Source organism: Thunnus albacares, chromosome 9, assembly GCF_914725855.1.
Source record: "Thunnus albacares chromosome 9, fThuAlb1.1, whole genome shotgun sequence".
In the NCBI taxonomy this organism is placed as follows: domain Eukaryota; kingdom Metazoa; phylum Chordata; class Actinopteri; order Scombriformes; family Scombridae; genus Thunnus; species Thunnus albacares.
Window position 1 is genome coordinate 26,292,318 of NC_058114.1, and position 26,381 is coordinate 26,318,698.

The 26,381-nt window shown below is 41.2% G+C and overlaps 3 protein-coding genes across 6 annotated transcripts in view; 1 reads left to right on the top strand and 2 right to left on the bottom strand.

Moving 5' to 3' along the window:
* Window positions 1-19,063, top strand: aasdh (aminoadipate-semialdehyde dehydrogenase). Of its 3 annotated transcripts, none has more exons than XM_044362635.1 (14): window positions 1-377; window positions 11,324-11,444; window positions 11,747-12,024; window positions 12,111-12,303; window positions 12,399-12,640; window positions 12,738-12,847; window positions 12,934-13,106; window positions 13,799-14,117; window positions 14,200-14,318; window positions 14,400-15,114; window positions 16,033-16,196; window positions 16,708-16,833; window positions 16,942-17,073; window positions 17,815-19,063. In XM_044362635.1, the coding sequence occupies exons 1-14, from the start codon at window positions 139-141 to the stop codon at window positions 18,208-18,210; spliced, it is 3,327 nt and encodes a 1,108-aa protein (XP_044218570.1). In that variant the 5' UTR covers window positions 1-138; the 3' UTR covers window positions 18,211-19,063. The 3 variants fall into 3 exon arrangements, with proteins under 3 accessions (XP_044218570.1, XP_044218571.1, XP_044218572.1); XM_044362636.1 differs by having other exon boundaries at window positions 12,741-12,847; XM_044362637.1 differs by lacking the exon at window positions 1-377 and adding an exon at window positions 10,001-10,085.
* LOC122989633 (coiled-coil domain-containing protein 86-like) lies at window positions 6,301-8,680 on the bottom strand. Its single transcript, XM_044362642.1, has 2 exons — window positions 8,020-8,680; window positions 6,301-7,695 (listed from the first exon to the last, which is right to left on the bottom strand). Exons 1-2 carry the CDS (start codon window positions 8,506-8,508, stop codon window positions 6,469-6,471), a joined length of 1,716 nt encoding a protein of 571 aa, XP_044218577.1. The 5' UTR covers window positions 8,509-8,680; the 3' UTR covers window positions 6,301-6,468.
* cracd (capping protein inhibiting regulator of actin dynamics) overlaps window positions 18,363-26,381 on the bottom strand; it is a 22,362-nt gene continuing 14,343 nt past the window's right edge. For both annotated transcript variants that reach the window (XM_044362640.1, XM_044362639.1), the window contains exons 6-9: window positions 23,912-26,279; window positions 21,482-21,672; window positions 21,230-21,383; window positions 18,363-20,048 (exon numbers count right to left, since the gene is read on the bottom strand). In XM_044362640.1, the coding sequence (XP_044218575.1) occupies window positions 19,888-20,048; window positions 21,230-21,383; window positions 21,482-21,672; window positions 23,912-26,279 (2,874 nt within the window). In that variant the 3' untranslated portion in view covers window positions 18,363-19,887. The remainder of the gene's footprint in view (window positions 20,049-21,229; window positions 21,384-21,481; window positions 21,673-23,911; window positions 26,280-26,381) is intronic.

Here is a 26,381-nt window from a genome sequence, read left to right on the forward strand (position 1 = left end):
CGTGATCCTAGCTCCGTCATATCACATGGACTGGGTATAAAATATAAACAAAGCATCCTTTACGTGAACCGAATAACATATGCATTAAAATGAGCATGGGTGGAGGATTAGCAGGTGGTCAGTGAACTCATCATCAGCATGGCTGCTGGGACGCTGCAGGATCTTGTAGCCGCCGCCGCCTCTCTACACGCTCACCGGGCAGCTGTGGTATATGATGATGGGTCAGTTTCGGGGAGTCCAGTGTCTCTGCGGTACAGAGATCTGTCTGAACTTGCCGGTGAACTGTCTCATATTCTGCGGGACAACTGCTCTTTGCACAACGGCGTGATCGGCCTGTATTGTAGTGATGACTTGTTCACACCTGTCTGGATTTTGGGGTGAGTCTACTGTTGTTACTGAAGGTTTAGCACTTATTGTCAAAACATAATGTGTATGTCAGTGTGTGGGCTAGACAAGTTTGAATTACCATGCTATGAGAAATGACTGAAGCTCAAGTCTGCTTCTGATTCGAGGTGAAGAGAAACATAAATAATGATACTTAGAGGCTGATTCTCCGTTTTTTCAACACTTGTGAAAAAAGTGATTTCAGATTTGTGAAACCTCTATCTTATGAAAACAGAAAAAAGGGCAATTTCACAGCTTTTTCCTCATCCAGACTACGTCAGACCAGGTCCAGATAAAAAAAAAAAACCCCACTATATTTAGACTTGCCAATCTTAATAATAATAATCTAGTACAAGTTTGATGAGTCTAGGTATAGTTGTTTTTTAACTTGACCTGGTCTAATGTGGTCTGGGTAGGGAAAAAAACAACAAAATAAAGGTTTCACACAGATCTAGAAAATTTGACATGGGGTGGCAAGAGGTTTTGGCAGGGTTGACATGTGATCCCCAAATAAAAATAATACCATTCTGTAGGTAAATGGGTTAACAAAAAGATCCATTAATATATTTTATATTTATTCTTACATTGTGTTATTTTGATACACACATTCTTAATGATGGACAACAGGAACAAGATACCAACATTCATCCAAAACACTGTGCAGCTCTTACTGGCTTTGCACTAACCATCAAGTCATGTTCAACCAGTTTTTTAAGACAGCTAAAGGTGACAGTTGTGAAAAACATTTCACAAACATATCTAATATCAATACTGAGTTTTCTTGCTGAAAAAGCTGGAAATATCACCACTTTTGCCCTTCCTTTTCATTTTTGGTCTGCACTGCACGGGAGTCCAACTACTCTGACCTACAGTAGTCAAGATGTGAGAGGATCTTTTGGTTAAAAGTCATGTATTACATTACACTGTAGGAGTATGTAGTTAATAAATTACAATAAAACAATCAAGTCAATCAGATTTAACACTGAGAGATATTTAGACTAATTAATCCCCTCATGGCTAATATATTCAGTCTGACAGTCAAGAAGGCAGCAGCCTGTGTGTGTTTCGACTCTGTGCTGTATCTTACTATGTTAGGAGGGCAGTTATGTATTTGTTAATCAAACAAAAATAATAGATCTCCTAGCAATGATGTTCAGTTATTAGGCTACAGTCTCCACAACTCACTCCCTAAATGTGATGGATTCAAACATAGCTTAAAGGTGCAGTGTGTAGAGTTTATTCATTCATTCCCATGAAAGTTGCTCAGTGGGGTGTGAAGCCAAAAAAGCCACTTCTCATTGTAAAGAAATACCTGGATGAAGACATACTGCACATGCTCTATGGGCCCAATGCATCCATAGAGCATGCTCAGTAGAGACTTCCGCTGGCCGAGACTGCTAACTTTCAATTTAGCTCTGTGGCTAACTTGAATGGGGATAAAACGATTCAATCAATGGATGGATCAACTCCTGATAGTGAAATGAGTCATTATGTGGGAGTTGTGATGCTTAAAAAAATGATCTGCTTACTTACAGACGTCTCTTTTACAATGTAAGTCTATGGGAAAAAGTCTTTTTGGGCCCAATAGCATCACATGACGTTGTAATTAGGGTAAACATCCCTATTAAGTCCACGAACCATATAAGCCCACTTGCAACTTCTGAGTCAAATTTTTTTTTAAAAACACATCATAATTTTTTGCTGTTTGATGTTTCTTCCCATGAAACTGCTTGTTACATAAATGACACTTTTTATTGTAAGTCAATCAGATTTGTCAATATTGAGTTATCGAAGCATATGTGTGACATGTGCCTGCTTCCCAAAAGAAGTTGCAAGAAAACTTTGGTGATTTTGGTATCCTGAGAACATAACATTTTTTGCATATTTCTACTCCTACTTTTGGTAAATACTCAATTGTTATTTTAAGAGATTATTGATTTGAATAAGACATATGTTAGAATATTACTTGAATCAGAAATATTGTTTCTTTTGAAATCAAAATATGAGTTTTAGCAAGCAAGCAAACAGACCACATGCTGCATCAATACAGTAGCTGCATAGTATGGTTCATTGCAATGACATATAGCATGATAAGTCTATATAGTTTACATTTTTGTGTGCAGTTTACATTATTATACTGTTAAATAGATAATAAATGTGTATGTTTATCTTTATTTATTTTTTAATTAACATTTTTATCTGGTGGGCTTAAGGGGATGCTTCCCAAAAAATCCCACTGTTTGGGGTGGATATAAATGAGTATAACTAATTATTTCTCAGCATGATCAATTAATATTCTTTATGTTATGTTAGCCCACCATGTATAGATTTATTTCATATAGGTATTTTTTTTTAATGTCATGTGCATAGAATAAAATATTCTGTCTTTTAACCATAAATTCACTGATGTTCCCTTTAAGCCCACCTGCTCCCATTAAGCCTACTTGACTGTGTTTTAATGGGGATTTTGTCCCTTTTGACTTTTGAACCATTTTCCTCCCTAATTTTAACCTCACTTCATGAATCAGCTCAATAAATCAGATAATTACTACCCATATTTAAATATCACTGACATTAAATAGGTCAATTCATTCTGGACAGCCCTATATTCTATCCTAACATAAGCAATATTTTTCTGATCTTTACTTTTCAGATAAGTTTTAGTTTAAGATGAGATAATGAGCTTCAAGATGTTATGACTTATGTCTCCTCACAATGAACTGTATGTTTTAATGTTACCCCACAATGAACTGAATGGTTTTAAAATGTGTTCTTACAATGTTTTCAAACCATTAGCCTAAATGTGATTAACATTTGAAAATCAGTTAAATTTATTGTTTAATTGTAAATCCTGAAATTGACTCATTTACCATCCCTTGAACATTAGTATTGAATTATTTTCTTTCAGTCAGTTGGTGTTCAGAAATCTTCATAAAAACATCTTCGTACTTTCAACCAGCATTTATCAACAAATTATAAAGTGGGCTTATTTGGAACACCCATGGGTTTAAAGGGTACGTTAGGTACCCATTAACCCCATGCCGGACTTTTGACATATTTTGACAAATTAAACAATAATAACAAACTGGAATAAATGAATTATTGACACTTCAAATGAGAGATTAGACTTTCATTTTAACAAAAATGTTCTCACTTAAATTGGGGCATTATATATGAAAAATGTCTGAAAAGCGGATTCGGTGGGCTTAAAAGGGATGTTTACCTACACGGTTTGGCCACTAGCCCGGCGCTGTTCCTGGGGGCTTGCTATTAATACATCTGTCACTGCAGGATTTGAGCGGATCCACCATCTTGGACAGCCAAGTATGGCAACACCACTTGGACAAACCACATGTTTTTTTCGTTTGTTTGTTTGTTTATTGTTTATTTTATAGAACACACATACATTAACAGTTTGTTCACATAGATTGTAAAAAAAAATATGGACGTAGAGCGGTTTTGAAGCTCACTGCGGGTGGCTCCAGCCATAGCCATTTTCGCAGCGCCTGATGCCGCCTCACTCCCAGCTAATCTGAAATGGGCAAAGAGGTGGAGCTGAAGTGGGCTGAATGAAGCCTGGTTACTGAAACAAGCGACCTAGCGGCTAGCGACCTGTCACTCAAAGAGGCCAGTCCCTTAATTATACATAATTTTACGGCTTAATAACATTTAAACGGGTTAGTTATAAAAAAAATTTTTTTTTAAAAATATCCTCTGTACAGTTGTCATGAAAGGGAAAATTAGCTACAGAGACCAAAACTGTTTTTTGTACCAGGCTGTAAACATGTTTATTTCTGCTGTAAAGTTGGACATTTTAACATGGAGGTCTATGGGGATTGACGCACTTTTAGAGCCAGTCTCAAGTGGCCATTCAAGGAACTGCAGTTTTTGGCACTTCCGCATTGGCTTCATTTTTCAGCCACGGAGGTTTCCGCTTCTTTGTACACACAAAACTGTCCACACCAGGGCTATGTAAGCAAAGTTTACAAGAAAAGAAAAAAAAACAAAAAGTATTTAGAAAAAGTAATACAAATTCAAAATAATTTATCATCGGTTCATAAGAAATTTATCAACAACACAGTTAGTTTTTAATTTCCTTATTATTCTTAAGGCCTCTTATTGTGGTACATTGATGCAGTTCGTGATAAAAAATGTCCAAAATTTGGTTTGAATTCTGCCCATCTCTTCTTGTGAATGTGGAATTTTCCCAATAATAAAATTAAGTGTACAAAAAAATTACCTTTTTCCTTCTCATTACCTTCAAAACATATAAAAATGTCTTTATCCTGAAATCGGATTGTTTGCCCAGTTTTCCTTCTTATATAATGCTGAACATCCACCCAAAATATTCTGGTATACACACAGTGACAAAACCAATGACAGATTGTTTTTTCTTCAATCCAAAGAAATTGCAAGAACACTCAATATTAATTCTAAATCTCTCTAATGTCCTTTTTGCTGGATATATTTGATGCAAAATTTAAAAGAAAATCTCTTGAACTTCATTAATAAGACTAAATTTGTCCCATGCTAGCCAAATTTTCTGCCAAATAATTTCTCCATAAAGCGAAGCCCAAAAGAATCCTCCTGGGGGCAGAGTTACAGCTTGTATGTAATTCCTGATGTATTTATTGGAGCATTTATTCTTGGTAATGTCAACTTCTCCAAAGAATATACCACTATTGAATGGATCGTAACTGATAACCTGAATTCAGAGAGGAATTCACTATGCGTTAATAACTGCCCATCAGCATTAACAAGTCATTTAACCAATACAGTGATTTATTTTTATATTGAATATTCTTGTTATTCCAAATGTAGTAATTAGTTGGTGAAAAATTATGTTTGAAAATCGGTTTCCAGGACAGCAGAGCTTGTTCATGAAAATTTGGTAACTTTACAGGTAACGTATCAATTTTGTAATCACATTTCAGCAGAAATTAAACTCCACCCATTCAACTAAATACATATTTAGGGAAGGTATTCCAAATGTTGTCTTTTTCTTAGACAAACCAGACACATGTTGTTCCTATAGGATCTGAGTGTCAGCCGTGGATTTTACGAACGTTTTTCACAGCATATGAGTTATTATATAAAAGTGTTTGGTGTTTGACAATATCTGACACTTTTAAGCAGGAATTGTTTAAGAAATATATTCAGAAATATGGGGAAACTTCCCTCACATTTGCAGCATTTTCAATTTACCTTTTTACTCCATAATTCCAAATTCTGTCTGTATACATTAAATAGATACTTTATGCAGTGTAGCACAAACGTATTCAGTTCTCTGAAGGCTAATAAGATGACACCTACGCAGATGCACCTGTGTGATCTTTTAATGCAGTTTTAAGTACCAGACAATTATATTTCTGCACATACATTTGTCTATCAGAAATAGAAAGAAGAGTTTGCCCTGACAATTTTTAATTGTACTCTAGATGTTTATAAGTAAAAAGGTACTGTTGTTGATGAGAAATTATATGACTGGAAAATATAAACTCCAAACTCATAATTCCAGAGTTATATCCTGACCCCAAATTGTGATATACGTCCAGTAATTAATGGGTTAAAGAGGATTATTTAGTAAAAAGATCAACATTTAACTGTATTTAAACTGCAAAACCAAGACAATAGAAACAAAACAGTATAAACATCTGAAAATATAGACACAGTTTCCAAAAGTTTTTTCCAATAAATAAGCAATGATGTGTTTAATGTTTTTAATGTCATTTTCCATGATGTGAAAACATTGAACTGTATTGAAAAATATATACAAAAAAATGTATACTTTTCATGTATTTAATGAGAAGAAATTAAATGGGTGTTTATGTGTGTGTATGTGCGTGGATATACGTGCACACATACACACACATACACACACACACACGCACACACACACACACACACATACACAGACACATACAGACATAATAGGAATTAGGAAATGCATAAATATATGAAATGCATGCATTTCATATATTTATGCATTTAATGAGAGGAAAAGGGTAAACGGGAGATTAGGGGTGAGGGTTAATAGTAGGTGGTGTGGTGGTGGGAGAGAGGTGCAGGGTGGAGAGCTCCAGTTTATTTGAATAACTGGCGGAATCTTTTCCACAGAGATTTCTTCTTGCTTTTCTTGGGCTCTTGTTCTTCTATCTTGATCTCATCTGTCTGCTTCTCCAGGTCAGACAGATCAGTCAAGCCACCGCTGGCTCCCTCCCTCACCTCGGGGGTCTTGTCACTGAGAGACTCCAGTAGAAGGGACTTTTCCTCCTTCCACTGGCGCCTCTCGTTCTCGAGGTCCTCTTTAGCCTGCTTGAGTGCTGCCAACAAACGGGAGGTCTCATCCTGCTGTTTGGCCAGGAGATGGGACCTGTCCTCCTCCCACTGGTTTGTTTTGTGTTGCAGGTCCTTGTTTGTCTGGACCAAGGTAGCCTCCATTCTAAATGTTAACTCCATGTTTTGGGCCAAGACCATTTCCATCTCTCCCTGCTCTTTCTTCTCAGCCTCCAGAGCGTTCTCTAACTGCCTAATTTTATTAGACGCTTCACTGTTGGCCTGCCTCTCTTTTGATAGCTGAGCCTTTAGAAATCCTTGCTGGAGGTTTGCCTCTGTTGTTTGGCTCTTCAGCAATTGTTTCCATTGCACTACCTCTTTTAGCAGGACTTCTTTCTCCTTTGCCAGTTTAGAGATCTGCTCCTCCTTCTCTTCTCCGATCCTCTGAAGCTCAAGCTCAGGGATCTGGAGCAGAGCCTGGTTGGTCTGCTCACAGTAAACCTCCACACTGGTTTTCTGGACAGGACATGCAGGCAGTTGTCCTGCTGTCACAGTGAACCCTAGATCAGCAAATAATTTGGTTAATGTGGTTGGATGTGGCTCCTGAGGAGCTGCTGCAGGCTCTGGCTGTTGGAGGGCTGTGGCAGGCACTGGCTCCTGAGGAGTTGTTTCAGGCTCTGGCTCTTGGAGGGCTGTGGCAGGCACTGGCTCCTGAGGAGTTGTTTCAGGCTCTGGCTCTTGGAGGGCTGTGGCAGGCTCTGGCTCCTGAGGAGCTGTTGCAGGCTTTGGCTCTTGGAGGGCTGTGGCAGGCTCTGGCTCCTGAGGAGCTGTTGCAGGCACTGGCTCCTGAGGAGTTGTTTTAGGCTCTGGCTCTTGGAGGGCTGTGACAGGCTCTGGCTCCTGAGAAGCTGTGACAGGCTCTGACTCCTCAGGTGGTGTTGCAGGCTCTGACTCTTGAGAAGCTGTGACAGGCTCTGGCTCCTGAGGAGCTGTGACAGGCTCTGGCTCTTGGGGAGCTGTGACAGGCTCTGGCTCCTGAGGAGCTGTGACAGGCTTTGGCTCCTCAGGTGATGTTGCAGGCTCTGGCTCTTGGGGAGCTGTGACAGGCTCTGGCTCCTGAGGAGCTGTTGCAGGCTCTGGCTCTTGGGGAGCTGTGACAGGCTCTGGCTCTTGGGGAGCTGTGACAGGCTCTGGCACCTGAGGAGCTGTGACAGATTCTGGCTCTTCAGGTGATGTTGCAGACTCTGGCTCTTGGGGAGCTGTGACAGGCTCTGGCTCCTGAGGAGCTGTTGCAGGCTCTGGCTCTTGGGGAGCTGTGACAGGCTCTGGCTCTTGGGGAGCTGTGACAGGCTCTGGCACCTGAGGAGCTGTGACAGATTCTGGCTCTTCAGGTGATGTTGCAGACTCTGGCTCTTGGGGAGCTGTGACAGGCTCTGGCTCTTGGGGAGCTGTGACAGGCTCTGCCTCCTCAGGTGATTTGGCAGGCTGTGACTCTGGAGCTGTGGTTGGTAACTCTGGCTCCTGTCTCATCTGACCCTGCCTGAAATGTCGTCTCGGCAGGGCAGGGTAATCAGCTTTGTTATGTACCTGGCAGTACACCAGGTTGCTCCCCTCTTGGAGGTTTTTCTTCCATGGGTTTACCGGTTGAGGTTTTTCTTTCTTTTCCTCCACCACCGGTTGAGGTTTCTCCCTTTCCTCTTGGTCCTTTTTGATGGCCCGGTCTTCAGTCTTGACAGACTTTTTTTCTGGGCTGAGGGGAGCACCACCCTGATTGGAGGTACGCGGGATATGTTTGATGATCCTCTTGTTCCTGCCTTTCCTGCTTTTTTTGTTTCCACTTGTCTCCATCTTGAGATCGTTTCTGGACGCACTGGTTCACAGTAAGTGTTCACAGCAAGTGTTCACAGCAAGTGTTCACAGTAAGTGTTCACAGCAAGTGTTCACAGAAAGATGTCTGTGTCTCACTGCTGGAGGTCTGAGATGTAGAGTTGAGATTACTTTGTGACATGAACAGTTTTTATGATGCAATAAAAGCCTCATTTGCATAAAGCATTCTAGAATTTTTTTCAATCTAAAAGTAAATAAATAAATGTATAAATAATTATTTATTTATTTTTAATTATTTAATTATTTTTAAAAAATCCAGAATGCTGTGAATATGTGTGTGTGTTTGTGTGTGTGTGTGGGGATACAAACACACACACAAACACACACACAAGAAACACTTCTTACTCTGACCCTTTTACTTTTACACTTTTCTCTCATAAATACATCAAAAGTATACATGTTTTTTGTATATTTTTTCAATACAGTTCAAAATTTCACAGTATGGAAAATGACATTAAAAATTGGGGAAAAAAACCTTTGAAAACTGTGTTTATATTTGTAGATATATTATATTTGTAGTTTATACTGTTTTGTTTCTATTTTCTTGGTTTCACAGTTTAAATACAGTTTTTACTAAATAATACTCTTTAACCAATTAATTACTGGACATATATCACAATTGGGGTCAGGATATAACTCTGGAATTATGAGTTTGGAGTTTATATTTTCCAGTCATATAATTTCTCATCAACAACAATACCTTTTACTTATAAACATCTAGAGCACAATTAAAATTTGTCTTTTTTGACTCTTCTTTCTATATCTGATAGACGAATGCCTGTGCAGAAATATAATTGTATGGAACTTAAAACTGCATTAAAAGATTACACAAGTACATCTGCATAGGTGTCCTCTTTTTAGCTTTCAGAGAGTTGAATACGTTTGTGCTACACTGCATAAAGTATCTATTTAATATATACAGACAGAATTTGGAATTATGGAGTAAAACGTTAAATTGGAAATGCTGCAAATGTGAGGGAAGTTTCCTCATATTTCTAAATATATTTCTTAAATAATTCCTGCTTAATAGTGTCTGATGTTGTCAGCAGATATTGTCAACAGCTTTCAAACTTCTCACACAGAACAGCTTTTCCACCAGTGTCACATGACCTAGTCAGGAAGTGTTGGATGGTGTAACAACACTGGGGAATATCATGTAAGCAATATAATTCCACTTGCTAAATATAAATATTCCCCTGTATTTGAAGTCATTAAAAATCATTATCAAAGACATACAGTATTTCCTTTTTTTGATTATATTGGAGAAGCAGAAAACGACAAGTGATTAAACGGACAGTAACATATTGGCATCAGGCGCTGCGAAGATGGCAACAGCTGGAGCTGCCCACTTTGAGCTTCAAAACTGCTCTATGTCCATATTTTTTACAGTCTATGTGTACAAACTGCTAATGTATATGTGTTCTATAAAATAAACATTAAAAAAACAAACAAACAAATGAAAAAAAACATGTGGTTTGTCGAAGTGGTGTTGCCATACCTAGCTGTCCAAGATGGCGGACCCGCACATGCATACACAGGTATGTGCAGAACAGATCGAGCAGTTGGTACGGATTGGGTAGTGACAAGTGGGTCCTCTTCCACAGAGGCTGCCATGTTGCACCGCCATATTTCTACAGTAGCCCAGGACGGACAAACCAAACACTGACTCTAGAGAGGACCTTTTGCATTTTGTGTGAACTTCGCAGCCACCGTAGGTTCCCCTATACGCTTGGAAGGGGAGGGAGACGGGTATTCAGTTGGTTGCAATCTGAAACCTCACCGCTAGATGCGGCTAAATCCTACACACTGGTCCTTTAACATTGCAACGGTGCCATGCAGCTTTTGATATCTACTAAAATCAAGGCTCAGAATGACAAAGGCTCTTCCAAATCACGTCTTGTGATGAACGCTGTTTTAGCTAGCAACTTAACCTTTGGCTAACGTTATGATTATGGACATGCTCTCATTATTGAATCAAGTTTAGGATACAGTAATTACATTCACTACTAATTTAACTTTGAGTTAAAGTGGTTTGGCTGGTTAAACTTCACACAGAAAACCTCTGACTTGACATCACCTCCAGATGCTGCAGCTGTCAGTCTGTTGTGTTGTTCTGACTCTGCGACTGTGTGTCTGTGCATGTTTGGAGCAGTGTCATACTGACAGTTTCCATGGACCAAAGTGAGCATTATTTATCATGGATTTTATTTCTATTTCTTGCTTATTTCAGTGCTTTAGACACCTTAAGAACATTGTGGTGACTGAAAAATACATTTATCTTAAAAAACCTAGGGGGGCAAGACCTACAGTAGTCAGCTGCCCCTCTTGCCCCCCCTCTAGATCCGCCCCTGGTTTCACAAATCTGAAACTGTGTTTTAATGAGTCACTGGAGTCTCCTTGTTAATCTAGTCCAGATTTGACAAGTCTAAGTACAGTGGTTTTTGAACTGGACCTTGTCTGATGTGATCTGGATGGGAAGAAGCTGTGAAATCGCCCTTTTCTCAGTTTTCATAAGCAAAATAGAGGTTTCACAAATCTGAAATCACTTTTCCACAAGTCTAAGTGGTGAAAAAAGGGAGAATCAGCCGCTATTGTTATGCATGTTTCCCTTAACTCAACTTTTCCCTTAACCCCGGATCGGAATCAGCAAATTGGAAGCTTACTTCAGCGTCATAAATTATCTTATTGTCTTAATTGTCTTATTATGTTATAATGTATTATTACATGACAGATAATAATTTATTGCGTTGTTGTGTGTGTGCGTGTTGTGTGTCAGCATCCTGCAGTTACCTGCTGCCTATGTCCCTCTGGACCCAGATGCTCCAGGGCTTCTCTCTGCCCGAGTCATGAACCAGTGTTGCCTCAAGTACTGTGCTGTGAAGACTGACCTCCTGCAGGTTGAATATTTCATATTTTATGAATATAAATACCACAATAATTATTTAATGTCTAACTGCAAATACAACATTTGACAGTAACATTTAAACTTATTGTGGTTATTTGATTGAGTACAACTTTATCTAGTAATATGCATAATATGGACACAAATAAACATCTTAAAATGGTATTTCATTAGCAGCATCAACATGAATTTGTGATTTGTTGAAGTCTTCCCTCTTTCTGCAAGCTAGAGGATCACAATAATATGAATAGATTTGTATTAATACGCCCATTGATTTTCTTTCCTCTTCCCATCAAGCGATTCCAGGCAGCTCTCGTCCAACACGTGACTGCAGAGGTTTGTGTTGTCTTGCCCAAGTTCAAACTAACCCTGGTACGAGTCAAACCGCTGCCGGTTGCTGACCACAAACGAGGAACAGAGCAAACCGCTGCTGATCTCTGTGCTTCAGCTGCAGAGTTAAAGGACGCTGGGCAAGGAGACTTGGCATATGTGCTACACACATCCGGAACCACAGGCCTTCCAAAGATTGTGAGGGTGCCACACAAGTGTATACTGCCCAATGTACTGCATCTGAGGTCAGTAATAATACCTTTTTCTCACTATTGCTTCATCGAGTGCGCTACATATTTAGATGCTGTTATGAACTGCACCCCTCTCTCAGCTCTTTGTTTCAGATAAGTGCAGATGATGTGGTGTTCCTGGCCTCGCCTTTAACCTTTGACCCCTCTGTGGTGGAAATTTTCCTAGCTTTATCATCCGGGGCGCAGCTCCTCATTATCCCTGCTGTGATTAAGAAAATACCCAATCGACTGGCTCAACTGCTGTTCAAGAATAACCAGACAACTGTCCTACAGGCACGAGTCCATTCATCATAGGCTGTATTTAGCTAAGAATTGCCAAGATCGTCTTTTCTGTTAGTACGATGTGTTTTTTTTTTGTGTTTCCACAGGTCACACCCACTCTGCTCGGCCGCTTCGGACATCGTATCCTAAAACAAGAAGTGTTGTCATCCGGCTCCTCACTGCGTGTGTTGGCGCTGGGTGGAGAGAGCTGCCCCTCACCGTCTCTGCTGAGCAGCTGGAGACATGAGGACAACAAAACCCACATCTACAATATCTACGGTATTACTGAGGTGTCCTGTTGGGCCTGCTGTTACAAAATCCCACAGTCTCTGCTGCAGTTTGACAACACGTGAGTATCCTCTGTTTGCCGCTGAATGTTGATTTTTAAATCATTTGCAGTAAAACATTTGATATCTTCACATCTCCATTTAACATTTCTGGCCCAGCAGCACGGTTTCCTCCGTGCCTCTCGGGACTCCTCTAATGGACACAGTGGTGGAAGTAAGAGATGAACTTGGCTGTGTTGTAACTGAGGGTGAAGGACAGGCGTTCATAGGTGGGAAAGATTTCAGTGAGTACAGTACACATGAACTAAACTGAGGTGAATAAAATCAAAGTAAATCTTTATGGTGTTTGGTAAAGGTGGAGAGGACAGGGTGTGCCTCCTGGACGATGAGGAGACTATTGTCCCCGGGATGATGAGAGCTACTGGAGACTGGGTGAGTGTTAGAGACTCACAGCTGTATTACCTGGGACGAAGAGACAGGACGATTAAACGCCATGGAAAACGGGTGAACTTGGACAGCGTGCAGCATGTAAGATGTTTTTATGTATTATGTTTTGCCAAAATATTAATAAAATTAATGATCAGTGTCATGTACAGATGCATTTATTCCATTTATTGAGAAGAAACTGAGTACATGTACATTAAAATATCAAAAGCAATAAAAAGATGGTGGTGATCTATCATAACCTGCTTTTGTCACATAAAAATTGTGTATGTCACAATGTCATTTTTCAGGAATAAAAAAAAAACTGCTTTGTTTTATCTTATCTAAGGCCTTTTTTGAGAAAAGCGAATTCAATGCTTTTAAGGCTTTTCAGGACCTGCAGATACTCTGACATCTTGAGGTTGAAAGTTCATACTTGACCCTTGGGCACAGCAGTTGGCAAGCAATCTGTTCAGGACTTTTTGATCTTATCACATGATCTTCCTCAGCAAATTAAACTGCTGTTGAAATTTTAACCTCAAGTTTTAAAACAACATGGACCTTTAATCTACCTTCCTTGACAACTGAGCAAACTCCATCTGCTGAGAAAGAACATGTGTTACAATTAAAAGCTCAAGAATGGACCTTGTGGTGAGATTTGTTTGTACATCTTGCTCTTCGCTTTCAAAAGACATCAACCAGAACAGAGGCAGCAAAGGATGATCATCTAGCATGTTTTGTATGTTTGCTGACCTTGTGGATGACAGAAGTATTCCTGTTTATTCCTCCTCCTCCAGCTCATAATGAGTCTGCCTCAGGTGGAGGCCTGTGCTGTGAGTCTGTATGAAGGCTCGCGACTGCTCGCCTTTGTTGTGACGTCCACATCTGGAGACCAGAAGGCTGCTTCTCCTCTCCCACCTGCACAGCAGCATGCAGAACAAACACCCCTGGCCTCTGCTGAGTGTCAGGAGGACGATGAACGCCACGGGGTGGAGACAGGCGGCGCAGACGGAGATCTGAGCGGACTTATTCTGAACCAGCTGTCTCTGCTGCTACCTTCTTACAGCGTTCCAGACACGCTGGTGCTGATCCCGGCCTTATCCCTGACTCCTCATGGTGAGCATCGGACACGCATGAGGAAAAACGGCAGCATTTTAGGGATTCTAATGGTGTGTTTTTGTCTTTTGTTTTTTGACAGGAAAAGTAGACATGCAGGCACTTATGAAAATCTATCAAAGACAGAGAGAGTGTTTAGAGTCTGATTCTCCACGGGGAGATGTTGCCAAACTCAAGCAAACTCTTCAATCTTTGTGGCAGGTATGGCGTGTTTTTCACAACTTCTAAAATAATTAATTGTCAACACGTGCACACTCAACATTTTGAACCACCAATCAACAGGATACTCTAGGTCTTGCTGAAAATGCAACTATTGGTGAGGAATCCAACTTCCTGTTCAGTGGAGGAGATTCTCTGAAGGCGCTGCGCCTCTGTGAAGACATCCTCACTGCTACAGGAGCGACCTCACCTCAACTTTTGGAGGTCGTACTCGACGGGACCTTCTCTGACGTTCTGCGTCACGTTGCCAGAGTAACACTGATGCTGCCAGTCAAGACCAGCCCGTCATCAGCGTCTGAGGCCAAGAAACGACAGGCTGATGCTCCCTCTGTGGCGCTAGAGAAGAGAAAACGTAAAGACTCTATAGCAGCAGACAGGCCTCAAGGGGGAGCAGATTACTTTGACATTCAGGCTGTTAAAGTTATAAGAAGAGCCGGTGAGGTGACAGAAATCAGAAATACAGAGATGAATAAAAGCTTGCAGGCTGATGCACTCGGAGAAAAGTGTGCGAGTAAGAAGAGCAGTGATGTTAAGTCCACAGCTCTGGGACTCAGTCTTAGCTGGTCCTCAGACACAGGTCGATGTGTGGACGCCTCCCCGGTGCTTTTAGTACATGAAGGAGCAGACGATGGTAAAACAACAGCGTTCATCGGTTCACACTCTCACAGGATGCAGGCTTTAGACCTGGACTCTGGGAGCCTTCTGTGGGAGCGAGTTCTCGGGGACAGAATCGAGGCCTCGGCTGCCGTGTCTCAGTGTGGACGCCTCGTGGTTATAGGTCAGTATCAGCTCTCTGAATATCTTGTTGAAATATTTTTGTTCAAGTTACTTTCTTTTAGGATAACTTTTGGATGCACCAAACTTGCTGACTCAACAACCCATTTACTTAACTATTCTCTCAATATTATTATTATTTATTTATTTTCATTTTATTTATGTATTTATTAATTATTTTATTTACTGACTGGTTTGCATACTTATTTATCTATCTTCTGTCAAGTTCCAATTCCCAAAACCAAAAGATAGCTCTGCATGATGGGACCATCTCATAGGGCCTATTCTCCATTTAACCCCCCTTCAAATAGAAAGATGCTCCTCAGACCCTTCCTGTAGGGGCGGGGGGCTGTTCTAGAGGGTATCTGACCTGCAACAGGCCAGCAACCTCCTACGGGTCTGGAAGTGGCAGGAGAGAGCAATAAAAGCAAGGAAGGGGGAGGAGGAGTGAAAGGGGAGTATGGACAGACAAGCAAACAAACTATAAAAAGAAGTGGTTGGATAGGAGTGGAGAGGGGGAGAGAAAAATAAAAAATTTCTGTCCTGACTCATCCTGGTTTCACCCTGGTGCCTCTTCGTCCCTGGGACCCAACCAGACATCCCCCCCGACAACACTGCAGCTTTCTTCTTTTTTTTTTCTTTCTCTCTTCTCTTTTGTCTTCCCATTATATCCTTACATACATACACACACCGCATGTATCTGGTATTAAGCCTAAATTTTATTTATTTTAATTTTTTATCATTTTGTTCATGTTATTGTTTTGTTTGGGTTACTGTCTGGTTCTCTTTGCTTCTTCTGTTTGTACTGTACTTTGTCATATGTGTTTTCATGTTAATTACTTATCCTGCCCTCAGTTTGTGTTAATCACATATTTTGCACTAAATAAAGGAAAAAAAAAGGTTAACTTTAGGATTGTTCCAGGTTGCTACGATGGCTGTGTGTACTTCTTGTGCTCTGCTTCTGGAGAAACACAGTGGATGTTTGAGACGGGAGACGCAGTGAAGAGCTGTCCCACTGTAGATCCCCTCACAGGTCTGGTGATAGTGGGATCACATGATGGGCATGTTTACGCCCTGAACCCAAAGGTGAGTGTGTTTGACATGAAGAGATACCTGGGTGTAACGACTCCGAAAACTCAAAGATCTGAATGTACATTTAGTGGTGTAACCAGTCAACAAGTTCAATACTGCCAAAACCAAGACCATATGACTTTAATTTCTACTTTTATTTAGGTAAAACTTTGGAATAAAATAAGTGTTTAGAGTAGTTTGTAAGCTCTGAAACGAATCTTAGCACAATGGAAGTTACGCTTGATTTGACTCACCACCAATCAAAGGCCTTATATATTAAAGAATGCACCATGATGCATCAGTTTTTACACAATAAAGTATGGAAAATCTATCCAAGTATAACGCATAAAATAGTGAGAATTTGTGGTATAAAGAGGCAGCAAGTGTTAAGTCACCTCTTCCACACGATTATCCATATTCTCGTGGCCTGGGTGTATTGTGTAATAGATGCTTTGATGTAAATGAGCAGATAAATGTGACTGATAGAGATGCATCAAGGTTAATGTGTGTGTGTTTTTTTTTTTAGGTTCAGCAGTGTGTTTGGAGGCATCACTGTGGAGGCGGAGCTGTGTTTTCCTCTCCATACCTCAACGCCTCCCTCAGACAGCTATACGTGGCATCACTGGGAGGTCATCTGCTCTGTCTCAATGCTGTCAGTGAAGAAAATAAACATTTGACATCAGTTTTGTTTTTTTATAAGGGATCAAACATGACCACGGTACTGTCTGATTTGTGTTTTTTGTCCTTTGGTTTGTCCCAGGATACTGGAGAGGTCCTGTGGTCTTACTGTAGAGACGTCCCATTCTTCTCATCGCCAAACGGCTCCTCTGGTAATGTGGTGATCGGCTCAGTGGATGGAAACATCTGCTGCTTCAGCAATACGGGGAAATTGGTGAGAAGCAAAACAAGCACTATGTACTGTATTACAGAATTTCATTTTTATTTAAAACAGACTTTAAACAGTAAATGCTGCCCTTACAAACAGTAAAACACTAAATCACATGCTCAGTCCTTACAATACAGACACCTCATATTAGCACAATGCTTATCATGAAGTGTGTAGATCACTGAATTAATGCAAAAAGGTGCAAACATTTTTCTTTGTTTTACTCACTGAAAAGGAGAACAAAAATAAAGAGAAATGCTGCCTCATTCCTTTTGATTTTTTTCACAATGTTGCATTTGTGTCTATTACAGTAGTGTAAATAGTGGTTTATTATTATATGCTTTCTAGTTTACTGGACTTTAGATGATTAAACTTAAAAGTGACGGGAAACTGTTGAGGTTTGATGTCTTAAATTGAAAAAAAAGTATAATCTTGAGGAAGGTATTATACTATTGTATACTCTGACTTAATTATAATTGCTTACTGTTTGACAGCATTATTTGATGATGATTTCATTAAAAAATACAACAATGACCAAAATTCAGTGATAAACATACAAATAGTTTGGATGGTGTTATAAGCCTTTGGCGTTATATATTACCTAATTTGATACAAGTGTTGCTATGTGAGATTTTGAGGCCAATATTAGGAGCATTTTGTATTAAGACTTTTACCAACTGAAACTCTGTTCTGAAAATTAAGTCAAATTGGAAAACACTTCAGTGTGCGACTCTTGTTTCTCTGCAGCTCTGGCAGTTTCTGACTAAGGGACCCGTCTTTTCCTCTCCGTGTGTCACACCAGACCAGCAGAAGGTCCTGTGTGGATCACATGACGGTTGCCTGTACTGTCTGAACTGTGCCGATGGCTCTTTGCTTTGGACTTTCCAGACTTCAGGGAAGGTGTACGCCAGTGCATGTGTGTTTGACGGCTCGGCTGTGGGCAGGAGGGGGATTCTTGTGGGCCTGGCCTCCACAGACAGCACAGTCTGGATCCTGGATGTTCAAGATGGACAAATGCTGGCCTCGTTTACTCTTCCCGGAGAGCTGTTTTCATCCCCGGTGGTGTGGGAACAGTCTCTTGTAGTCGGGTGCCGCAATGATTATGTATATTGTTTAAAGCTGACTGTCAAAGAAGAAACGTAGAAAGATGAAATGTATTTTTGCACTAATTTTACAATAAACACTGCTGGCTTTTCTGTGTCAGAGCAGAGAGGGTGCTTTGGGAAATAAGTTTTTAATTAAAGTTCCGGGTTTAAGATCTGAAACTAGAACAGGGAAATAATGAGTCCATCAGGTTCAGACATCAGTATTTAATTTACATTATTCATAACATTTTGTATCTCTTAAGAATTTTCTCATGAATATCTCTAAGTGGGACAAAAAAGTGCAAATAATACCAAACTTTTTTTTTTTTTGTTACATATAACACTGCGTACACTACACTATTGTGCACGACCATAGTTAGAAACAGAATGACAAAGTGACTTGGGCCTCTTTCTGACCAAAGCTCTGTTAACGCCTTTGACTTACATACAGTACATACTTACATACATACAGATCATTAAGTGAGTGGCAGGAAATGAGAATGCTGGAGTTTTGTTTTTTGTTTTTGTTTTTTTCATTGAGGAAATGCTTACGTTATGTAAGATCGTATCACATTTACGAGGAAGTAATGGCATAAGCCTACAAACACAAGTGTGTTACAGGAATTGTATGTTACAGCAAGCAGGAAGTGTCTGTCTCCATAAGCAAAGCAAAAATCTAAGTTAGGCCATCACACAGCCGTGAGTGTAATGTGCAAGTTCACTGTAAATGCCCAGTAACACTTGTGGTCTTCAGTGCTGTGTTTAGGTGCACCCACCATGTGTGAACATGTTGCTTTACAAACAGATTCTGGTTACTTCTTAATGGCAAATTGTTCAATAGCTTCTTAGAAAGCTATCACAGTCGTCACGGACACAGTGAGCATTGTTATGCTAAGGTTTCGAGTATGAGTTAAAAAAAAAGGAAAAAAAAGGCTTCTTTTGTACATGACAAACAAGGCTCAGAGAAGAGATATACAGTATCATTTCAACATGGATAAATCCATTCCTTCACATAAATAATACCAACGAGGGAATACGGTAAAGAAGACGACTTAAACACTTCCATCAGCTGTCACAAAGCAGATTCAACAGGGTCATGTCGAGTTATTGTTTCTGGTAGCCCTTAAAATGCGATTCAGACAGTTACCCTCTGTTGATTAAACACTGTCATATGTCAAAACTTCATCTCTCTGATACAGAAGTGTCTCACCTCATATTGTGTTTAGTGAATTATTTATTTACAATCACGGTGACACAGTTGGCTACAAAATCAAAAAAATTGGGGTTGGCTATTGCAATAGCCAGCCATGGTTGTGATTGGCTGCTGAGGACTCTGCAGTCCCTGACTGCGACATGTTCATCATATCTGTGTCTTCTTGGGACATATATTTTGTGTGTTTGTATACAGAATGCGCATGCTCGCAACAATTGTTTACATATATCTGTGCAATTGTATTGGAGTATTTGAATGCGAAGCGCACTTTAACATGATAATAGTACCAGCCAGTGAAGGGTTAGAGTTACGAAGTGATGGAGGGCTCTACTTGTTTCACAGTCAGGAGGGTTTTCATGGTGAGTGATGAGATCTGGAGTTTGGGAGGGGAGGACAGGTGAAACTGACTCGGGGGGGTGCTTCAGAGTCTGTGGGCAGTGTGCAGTCTTGATGCAGGCCAGAGCCCATTGTGGAGCTGGGGTTTGGGGGAGTTGGGGGGGTGGGGGGGGGCTGTTGGGGGTGTTATTTGATGATCTGAGGACAGTCGCTCCAGGCTTTGGCCTTTCGTTTGGCCAAGGCCAGCCAGGCTGGCTCTGTAGACACCTGTGGAGAGTCACTGGAGGGGAAGCGCTTTGACACTTCCTTGACAGCAGGTGGCGATGGTGTAGAGTCTGCAATCTCAACTGAAACACCAAATCAAGGACAACATTTAGTTACAACTCTATCCTTTACACTGAGTAGCCTTTTTATACTCATTTTACGTAAGTTTAAAGTCCCCCTCTAATCAAAAGTGTGTTTTGATTTTTATTACTTCAGTTGGATGTTTGAGCTTCACTGTGCAGAATGATGTATGTACAGTTTGACACTAGAAGGCTGTTTTCACATTTATCTGCTTAAGGGGGAAATTTTCTCTTTAAGACATGTAGAGTTAAAGACATGTAGCGTACTAGCAGGATTTCTGACATCACAACTGGTTTGGAGCCAATCCTGGTTCAGTAGTGTGATGTGGAAACATGAAGCCTCCAGTGCACACACACTGAGAATGAACTTTACACTGAAGTAGCCATCTTACACCCAGCAGTTGAAGTGAAAAATATTTGCATATTCATAGATTATGTAACTTTCAATGATTTTTAATGAGGAAACTGAACCATTTTTGTGTAAAACAAAACTTACCTGAAAGAAATGAGCATAGTATTTTTATATGTTTTATATTTATAGGAGCTCATTTAGAAAATCGATTTAGCTTGTATTATATGAGGAACTTCTAATTAAGGCTGCAACTAACAATTATTTTCATTATCAATTAATCTTCTATTTATTTTTTTGATAAGTCATTGGTCTATAAAACACCAGTAGGAAATGCCCAACACAATTTCCTGGAGCGAAAGATGATGTCATCATATATCTTGTTTTGTCTGACCAACAGTCCAAAACCCCCAAATATTCAATTTACTATTATGTTAGACAAACAAAAGCAGCAAATTCTCACATTTAAGAACTTGGAACCATCAAACGTTTGCTATTTTTATTAGAAACATGACCCTAATGATTAATTGATTATCAAAATTAGTTGTTGATTAATTTTCCATTGACTATTATTGAAATATTTGAGTTAAATATTCTGTGATTATCTAGCCTATATATTGTCATAAAGTAGTGAAAAATGTCTAATTTTAGTAAAAGTGGCATCTTCAGATTGTTTCTTTTGTCTGACCAACAGTCCAAAAAGAAAAGCAGCAAATCCTCACATCTGAGAAGCTGGAACCAGTAGTTTGGCATTTTTACTTGATAAATGACTTAAATGATTCATCAATTATCAAAGACTAATCTTGGCTGCGCTGTTGTACATGCAGGTTCTTACCAGTGACAGAGCTGGGTAAAGTGTTGGCTTTTTTCAGGTGTTCTCGGCGCTCAAATCGTCCCAGGAGGCTGTCGGGTCTCTTGGGTTCCTCTGGTGTCTGAGGTTTAGAACTGGGACTGGTGCTCCCACTTCCTTTGCTTTCTGTGGGGCTAACCTGCAAAAGAGATTTGCGATTGCTTGAGAAGAAGAAGACTATGTGCAATCAAGAGAAATATTAGAAAAGTGGGTAAAGAGTCAATCTAGAGCACATACGCTGTCTCTGTCTTTTGCTTGTTTTTCTGCCAGTTTGGCCTCTCTGTGGCTACGGCGGTCCTCTCGGTTCTGCTGCTGCTCCCTGAAGCCCTTCTGCTTCTGCAGTGCCAGTGTGATCCATAACGGCCCAGCTTCCTTCTCCTGAACCTTTGTGCTGTCCAGTGAGTGCCTACTCTGTAGTGACGGTTTTTCTGCGGGGGAACACATGCATATTGGTAAACTGCTATAGCAGTGTATGGAGATATTAGAGCCTGTACAAGTGAGTATTGGTACCAATACCAAAAATATACTATTTTCCATACCATGCTTTGAGAAATATAACAATATTTTTTAAGTCCCCCACCACCCAAAAATGTGTTTTTGTTTTTATTGTTCCTTCAGCTGAATGTTTGAGCTTCTCTGTGCAGAATGATGTATGTGCAGAGTTTGACACTAGAAGACTGTTTTCACATTCATCTGCTGAAAGTGGAAAGTTTCTCTGTGCTCACTGAAAATCCGATTTTAAGGGTTGAGCCTATGAGCATGATTTGTGACATCACAACTAGTTTGGAGCCAATCCTGGTCCACTATGCAACTTACACAAGTGTGATGTGAAAACTTGAAATCTTCAGTGCGCAAAAACTGAGAATGGACTTCATAATAAAGTATAAAACATCTTTTGAAATGAAAATACATTTGCATATTCATTGATTCTGGAAATTTTTTAATGAGGGAGAAGGAGTAGATGTCATTTTAAGGATTTTAACAAGATAAGTGAACAATAATTCGTGTCTGATATGGTTTTTACCAGGACTGCCAAATCTCATACATTGACCATGAGACTCATGCAATTGACACTTTTCACATGCTTTCACACCACACTTCCATTTTCTCATGCAGTGAAAAACAAATTCATAACTGATAACAGTGCAGCATGGAAAGACGACACTGACAGCGCACGGACAGATAAGACAGAGCAGCACAGAGCAACAGCAGCACTGTGCAGCAGCGAGTTATTCAGACCATCAAGGGAAAGTGAGGAATATACACAGATCTGTTACTGTATATTGTAATGTATCCCTATGCATACTGCTCAGAGTAATCTCAGTCAGCAGCTCTTCTGGCAGCAGCACAGCATCTCTTCCTCTCCTCTTGCACTGTGCACATGCAGGTAGGAGTGAGAGTTACCAAGGTTAACAGGTGGCTGTTTTTTGACTTAAACCAAGACGTAAGGTGGTGTAGAAATGCAGGAAATTTGTTTTAAATTACAATTTGTTTCTGGGGGAGGACCCCCAGAACCTCCCCCTAATGATGTATCTTTCTAAATTTGCTCCCCCATTTTAAAACATAACCAGGCATCCATAGACCTGAGAGACTGAAATGGGGAATGTCAGATGATGGGAGCAACTTGATGAGGAACATAGATCTTTCTTATCCTATGTTTTGAAGAAAAATATGTGTAATACCTGGAGTGAATATCAAAAATGCTATCCAATAAACACAAATTAGCAAAAAGAAAAAGTCTTACGAACCAAGTGTTGGTTCGTAAGGTCAGAGAGAGGTCAAGTGAGTCAATTTACCATGAATAATGCTCATTTATTATGAACAGCTTGGAGTGAGATTTGTTCCCAGGGGAAGTCAAAAGTTGGCAGCCCTGTTTTTACACAAAAAAAGTTCAAAGTAGAGTGTTTTATATAAATCTTAAAACATGTCTGGAGGGGATCTTTAACAAAACCCTTTTTTAAATTTGCAAATGAAGCCAACTTTATAGTGGATTTTGTTAAGCCAGCTGTTTCCTGTCTCCGGTCTTTATGCTAAGCTAAGTTAACAGCTGCTGGCTGTAGCTGTATTTTTACAGAACAGACAGAAGAGTGGTATCGATCTTCTCATCTAACTTTGGCAAGAAAGCCAAGAAACGTATTCCTCAAAATGTCAAACTTTTTCTTTAAGCCATGCAGAGACCATTGACTGTATATAAATATGGACATGTGTCTCCACTTTCTACCGCTACGCAAAAGTGAAGCCAAAATATCTCCTTTCCGGGAGCTGCCATCTTGCTTTTGTGATGCCATTTGAAGCCAGAGCTAATTGGAGCAAATAACTAATTAAAAACAAACAACAAAACATTTTTATCAGAAAAATGAGCCCTTGGACAAACATCAGGGTGATAAGATCTACCTAAAATGATAGAATCTATCTTTGGGAAAAGTTAATTTGACGTGAACTTTCATGTTTTAGTTTGGCTCATGACCCATCCACTAACATGGAGGGGGCCAGATTTATGACCTATACTGCAACCAGCCACCAAGGGGCAATCACAATGTTTTGGCTTCACTTTTGGGGAGCTGTCATGACGTCCATCTCTATATACAATCAATGGTAGAGACACAACAAGACCTTAATTTCCTGATCCGCACTAACAACACAGTGCCTGATCAAAGTGACACTGACCTCTCTTGATGATATCTGTCTTTCTGTCCACCTTCTCTCTCCAGGGGATGTTAATGGAGGGGAAGAAGGATCTTTTCTCTTTCGGCTCCTCTTCCCCTTGGATCTGGCCATGGCTGCTCCTCTGCAACTGGGCCACTGCTGATGGTTCCTCGCTCCTGTTCGTCTGCTCCTGGCTGGGGGAATCTGCGCCCCCAGTTCTCTGAACCATGGCATCACTGGGAGTGCCATGAACCACTTTAGGTAACGGCGATGGGGGAGGTGTCGGAACTGCTCCAGTAGGTTTGGGTGATGTGGTTGGTCTTCGGTAGAGCGGTGGCTTTGAAAGCACCTTCTCACCTTCACTGTGTGCAGTCGGGCTGGCAGACTTGCCTGATTTAGCCCGAGGGATGGCGGGGGAGGCAGATGCATGTATGTACTTGCCGACCACACCGTCTTTCTGAGGCGATGCAGGACTTGATTTGTCAGAAAAGACAGAGGAAGCATCAGAGTCTGGCTCCATGGGGGTGAGAGGTGAAGGGACACCATCAAAGCTGTCCCCTGCACTGTAGCGTTTCTTCCTTTTCTCTGTGGACTGTTCATTGTGAAAGCGGAGGGAGTAGTTGGTCCTCCTCAGCTTAATGCCAAAAGGTGAGGGCTTATCCTCACTTCCTGGGCCCTGCTCCTCTCCCTCCTCTCTGCTTTCAGACACCTCTGTCTCACTGTGACCTCTGCTCTTCATCTCTGGCCCCTCGGGTTTGGCTCCAGGGCTGGGAACTAGGAAAGAAGGGAGGTCTTTGGCAAACATACACTCCTCTGACCCTCTTTCTACGATGCGGACAGTTTTACTCGTCCTGTTTTGAGGTTTACTGGTTGGAGCTGGCGAGGATGCAGTGGGGCTATCAGACGGAGGAGTTTCCTCTCCTGCTTCTTTGTCGTCTGCAGTGAACACCTCAGAGTTTCTGTTTGAATCTCCAAACTTCTTCTTTGCAGGGGTGATGGAGAACTTGGCGTTGGCTGACATTGTCTTCCTGAGGTTCGTGTGGGAAAACGGAGGCTGTTCTTCACTGCTGGGCTGAGGCTGGCTTCTGCTCGGTTCTGGGTACTCGTCATACTTCCCCTCCTCTACTCCCTTGAATATCTTCGATCTGATACTAGCCCACTCTGCCAGGACGGCAGCACTGGACTGGTCTGTAGAGAGCGAGGACTCATTGAGTGATTTGGTTTTGCCAGACTTGCGGTCTGGTGAAGTCTTGCTCTTGGTTGGCGGTGTTCCCTGGGCCTTTTTATCCTCTCCCAGACCCAGCAGAGACTTGCAAGCGGTATCTTTGATCTGGTCCAAATTGACAGCTGTCCCACAGAGCTGGGCACCTGTCACCAGGATGGCTGTGTGGGGGACATATGGAGATGTTGGCAGGTTGGGGGAGTCTGGTCCTTCAGAGGAGGAGGCCTTAGCGCCTTCTCTCTGATCAGCTACAGCACCGTTCTGGTGGCTGGAAGTCGGCGTAACAGGTGTCAGGTTGACCTTCTGGAACAAAATCTGGTTTTCTCCAGAGGAAACTTTGAAAGAGAAAGGCCTCTGTCTCTCCTCCATCTCTCTCCAGCGCAGCTCCTCAGCTCTCCTCTGCCTCTCCTGTGGATCTGAGCTGCCATCCGGATTCTCTAAAGACAGCCTCTTTTGCTCCTCTTCTTCCTCCTTTCTCATTCTCTCCTCTGCTTCCATTTTTTTCTTTTCTTCAATCTCTTGCAACCTCTGCTTTTCTGCTTCCTCCTTTTCCTTCCTTTCCTCTTCCTCTCTTAGCCTCTCCAAACGTAGACGCTCAGCCTCAAGCTCCTCCTGCCTTCTCGCTTCCTCTTCCTCCTCCTCCCGCTTCTTTCTCTCCTCATCTTTTCTCCTCTGCTCTTCCAGTCGTCTCATCTCCTCCTCCTCCTCCTCCCGCTGTCGGCGCTCCTGCTCTTCTCGCATCCTCTTTTCCTCTTCCTCTTTCCACATCTGCTCTTCCTCCTCTCGCCGCCTCCTTTCTTCCTCTTCCCTGATCCTTCTCTCCTCTTCCTCCCTGCTCCTTCTCTCTGCCTCCTCCCGAATCCTTCTTTCTTCCTCCTCTTTACGGATGCGCTCCTCCTCCTGCTGTTTACGACACCTCTCCTCCTCCAGTTCACGCAACCTCAGCTCCTCTGCCCTCTTCCTTCTCTCCTCTTCCTCCTGTCTGAACCTCTGTTCCTCCAGCTTCCTCTTTGTTTCTTGTATTTCCTCCTCATGGAGTCTCTGTTTCTTCAAGCTTTCAAGGGACTCAACCCATTCAACAGATGTCCTGTGCTGATCGTCTGTGGAGACGCCTGCTGCCTCAAGATCCTCTAGCAGCACACCAGGAATAGATACCTCTTGGAGATCCTGGGGAAGTGGAAGTATGATTATTTTTTTCTTAACCACAACAAAGGTTGGGAAATCTCACAGATTGAGTCAACAATATGCTAAGATCCTACAATCTGACTA

Coding starts and splice junctions, on each gene's coding strand:
- aasdh (XM_044362635.1), top strand. CDS start 139: ATGGCTGCTGGGACGCTGCAGGATCTTGTAGCCGCCGCCGCCTCTCTA. Junction 12,025..12,110: donor CCCAATGTACTGCATCTGAG/GTCAGTAATAAT, acceptor CCCCTCTCTCAG/CTCTTTGTTTCAGATAAGTG. Junction 16,834..16,941: donor ATCTGCTCTGTCTCAATGCT/GTCAGTGAAGAA, acceptor GGTTTGTCCCAG/GATACTGGAGAGGTCCTGTG.
- LOC122989633 (XM_044362642.1), bottom strand. CDS start 8,508: ATGGAGACAAGTGGAAACAAAAAAAGCAGGAAAGGCAGGAACAAGAGG. Junction 7,696..8,019: donor AATCTGTCACAGCTCCTCAG/GTGCCAGAGCCT, acceptor ACAGCTCCTCAG/GAGCCAGAGCCTGTCACAGC.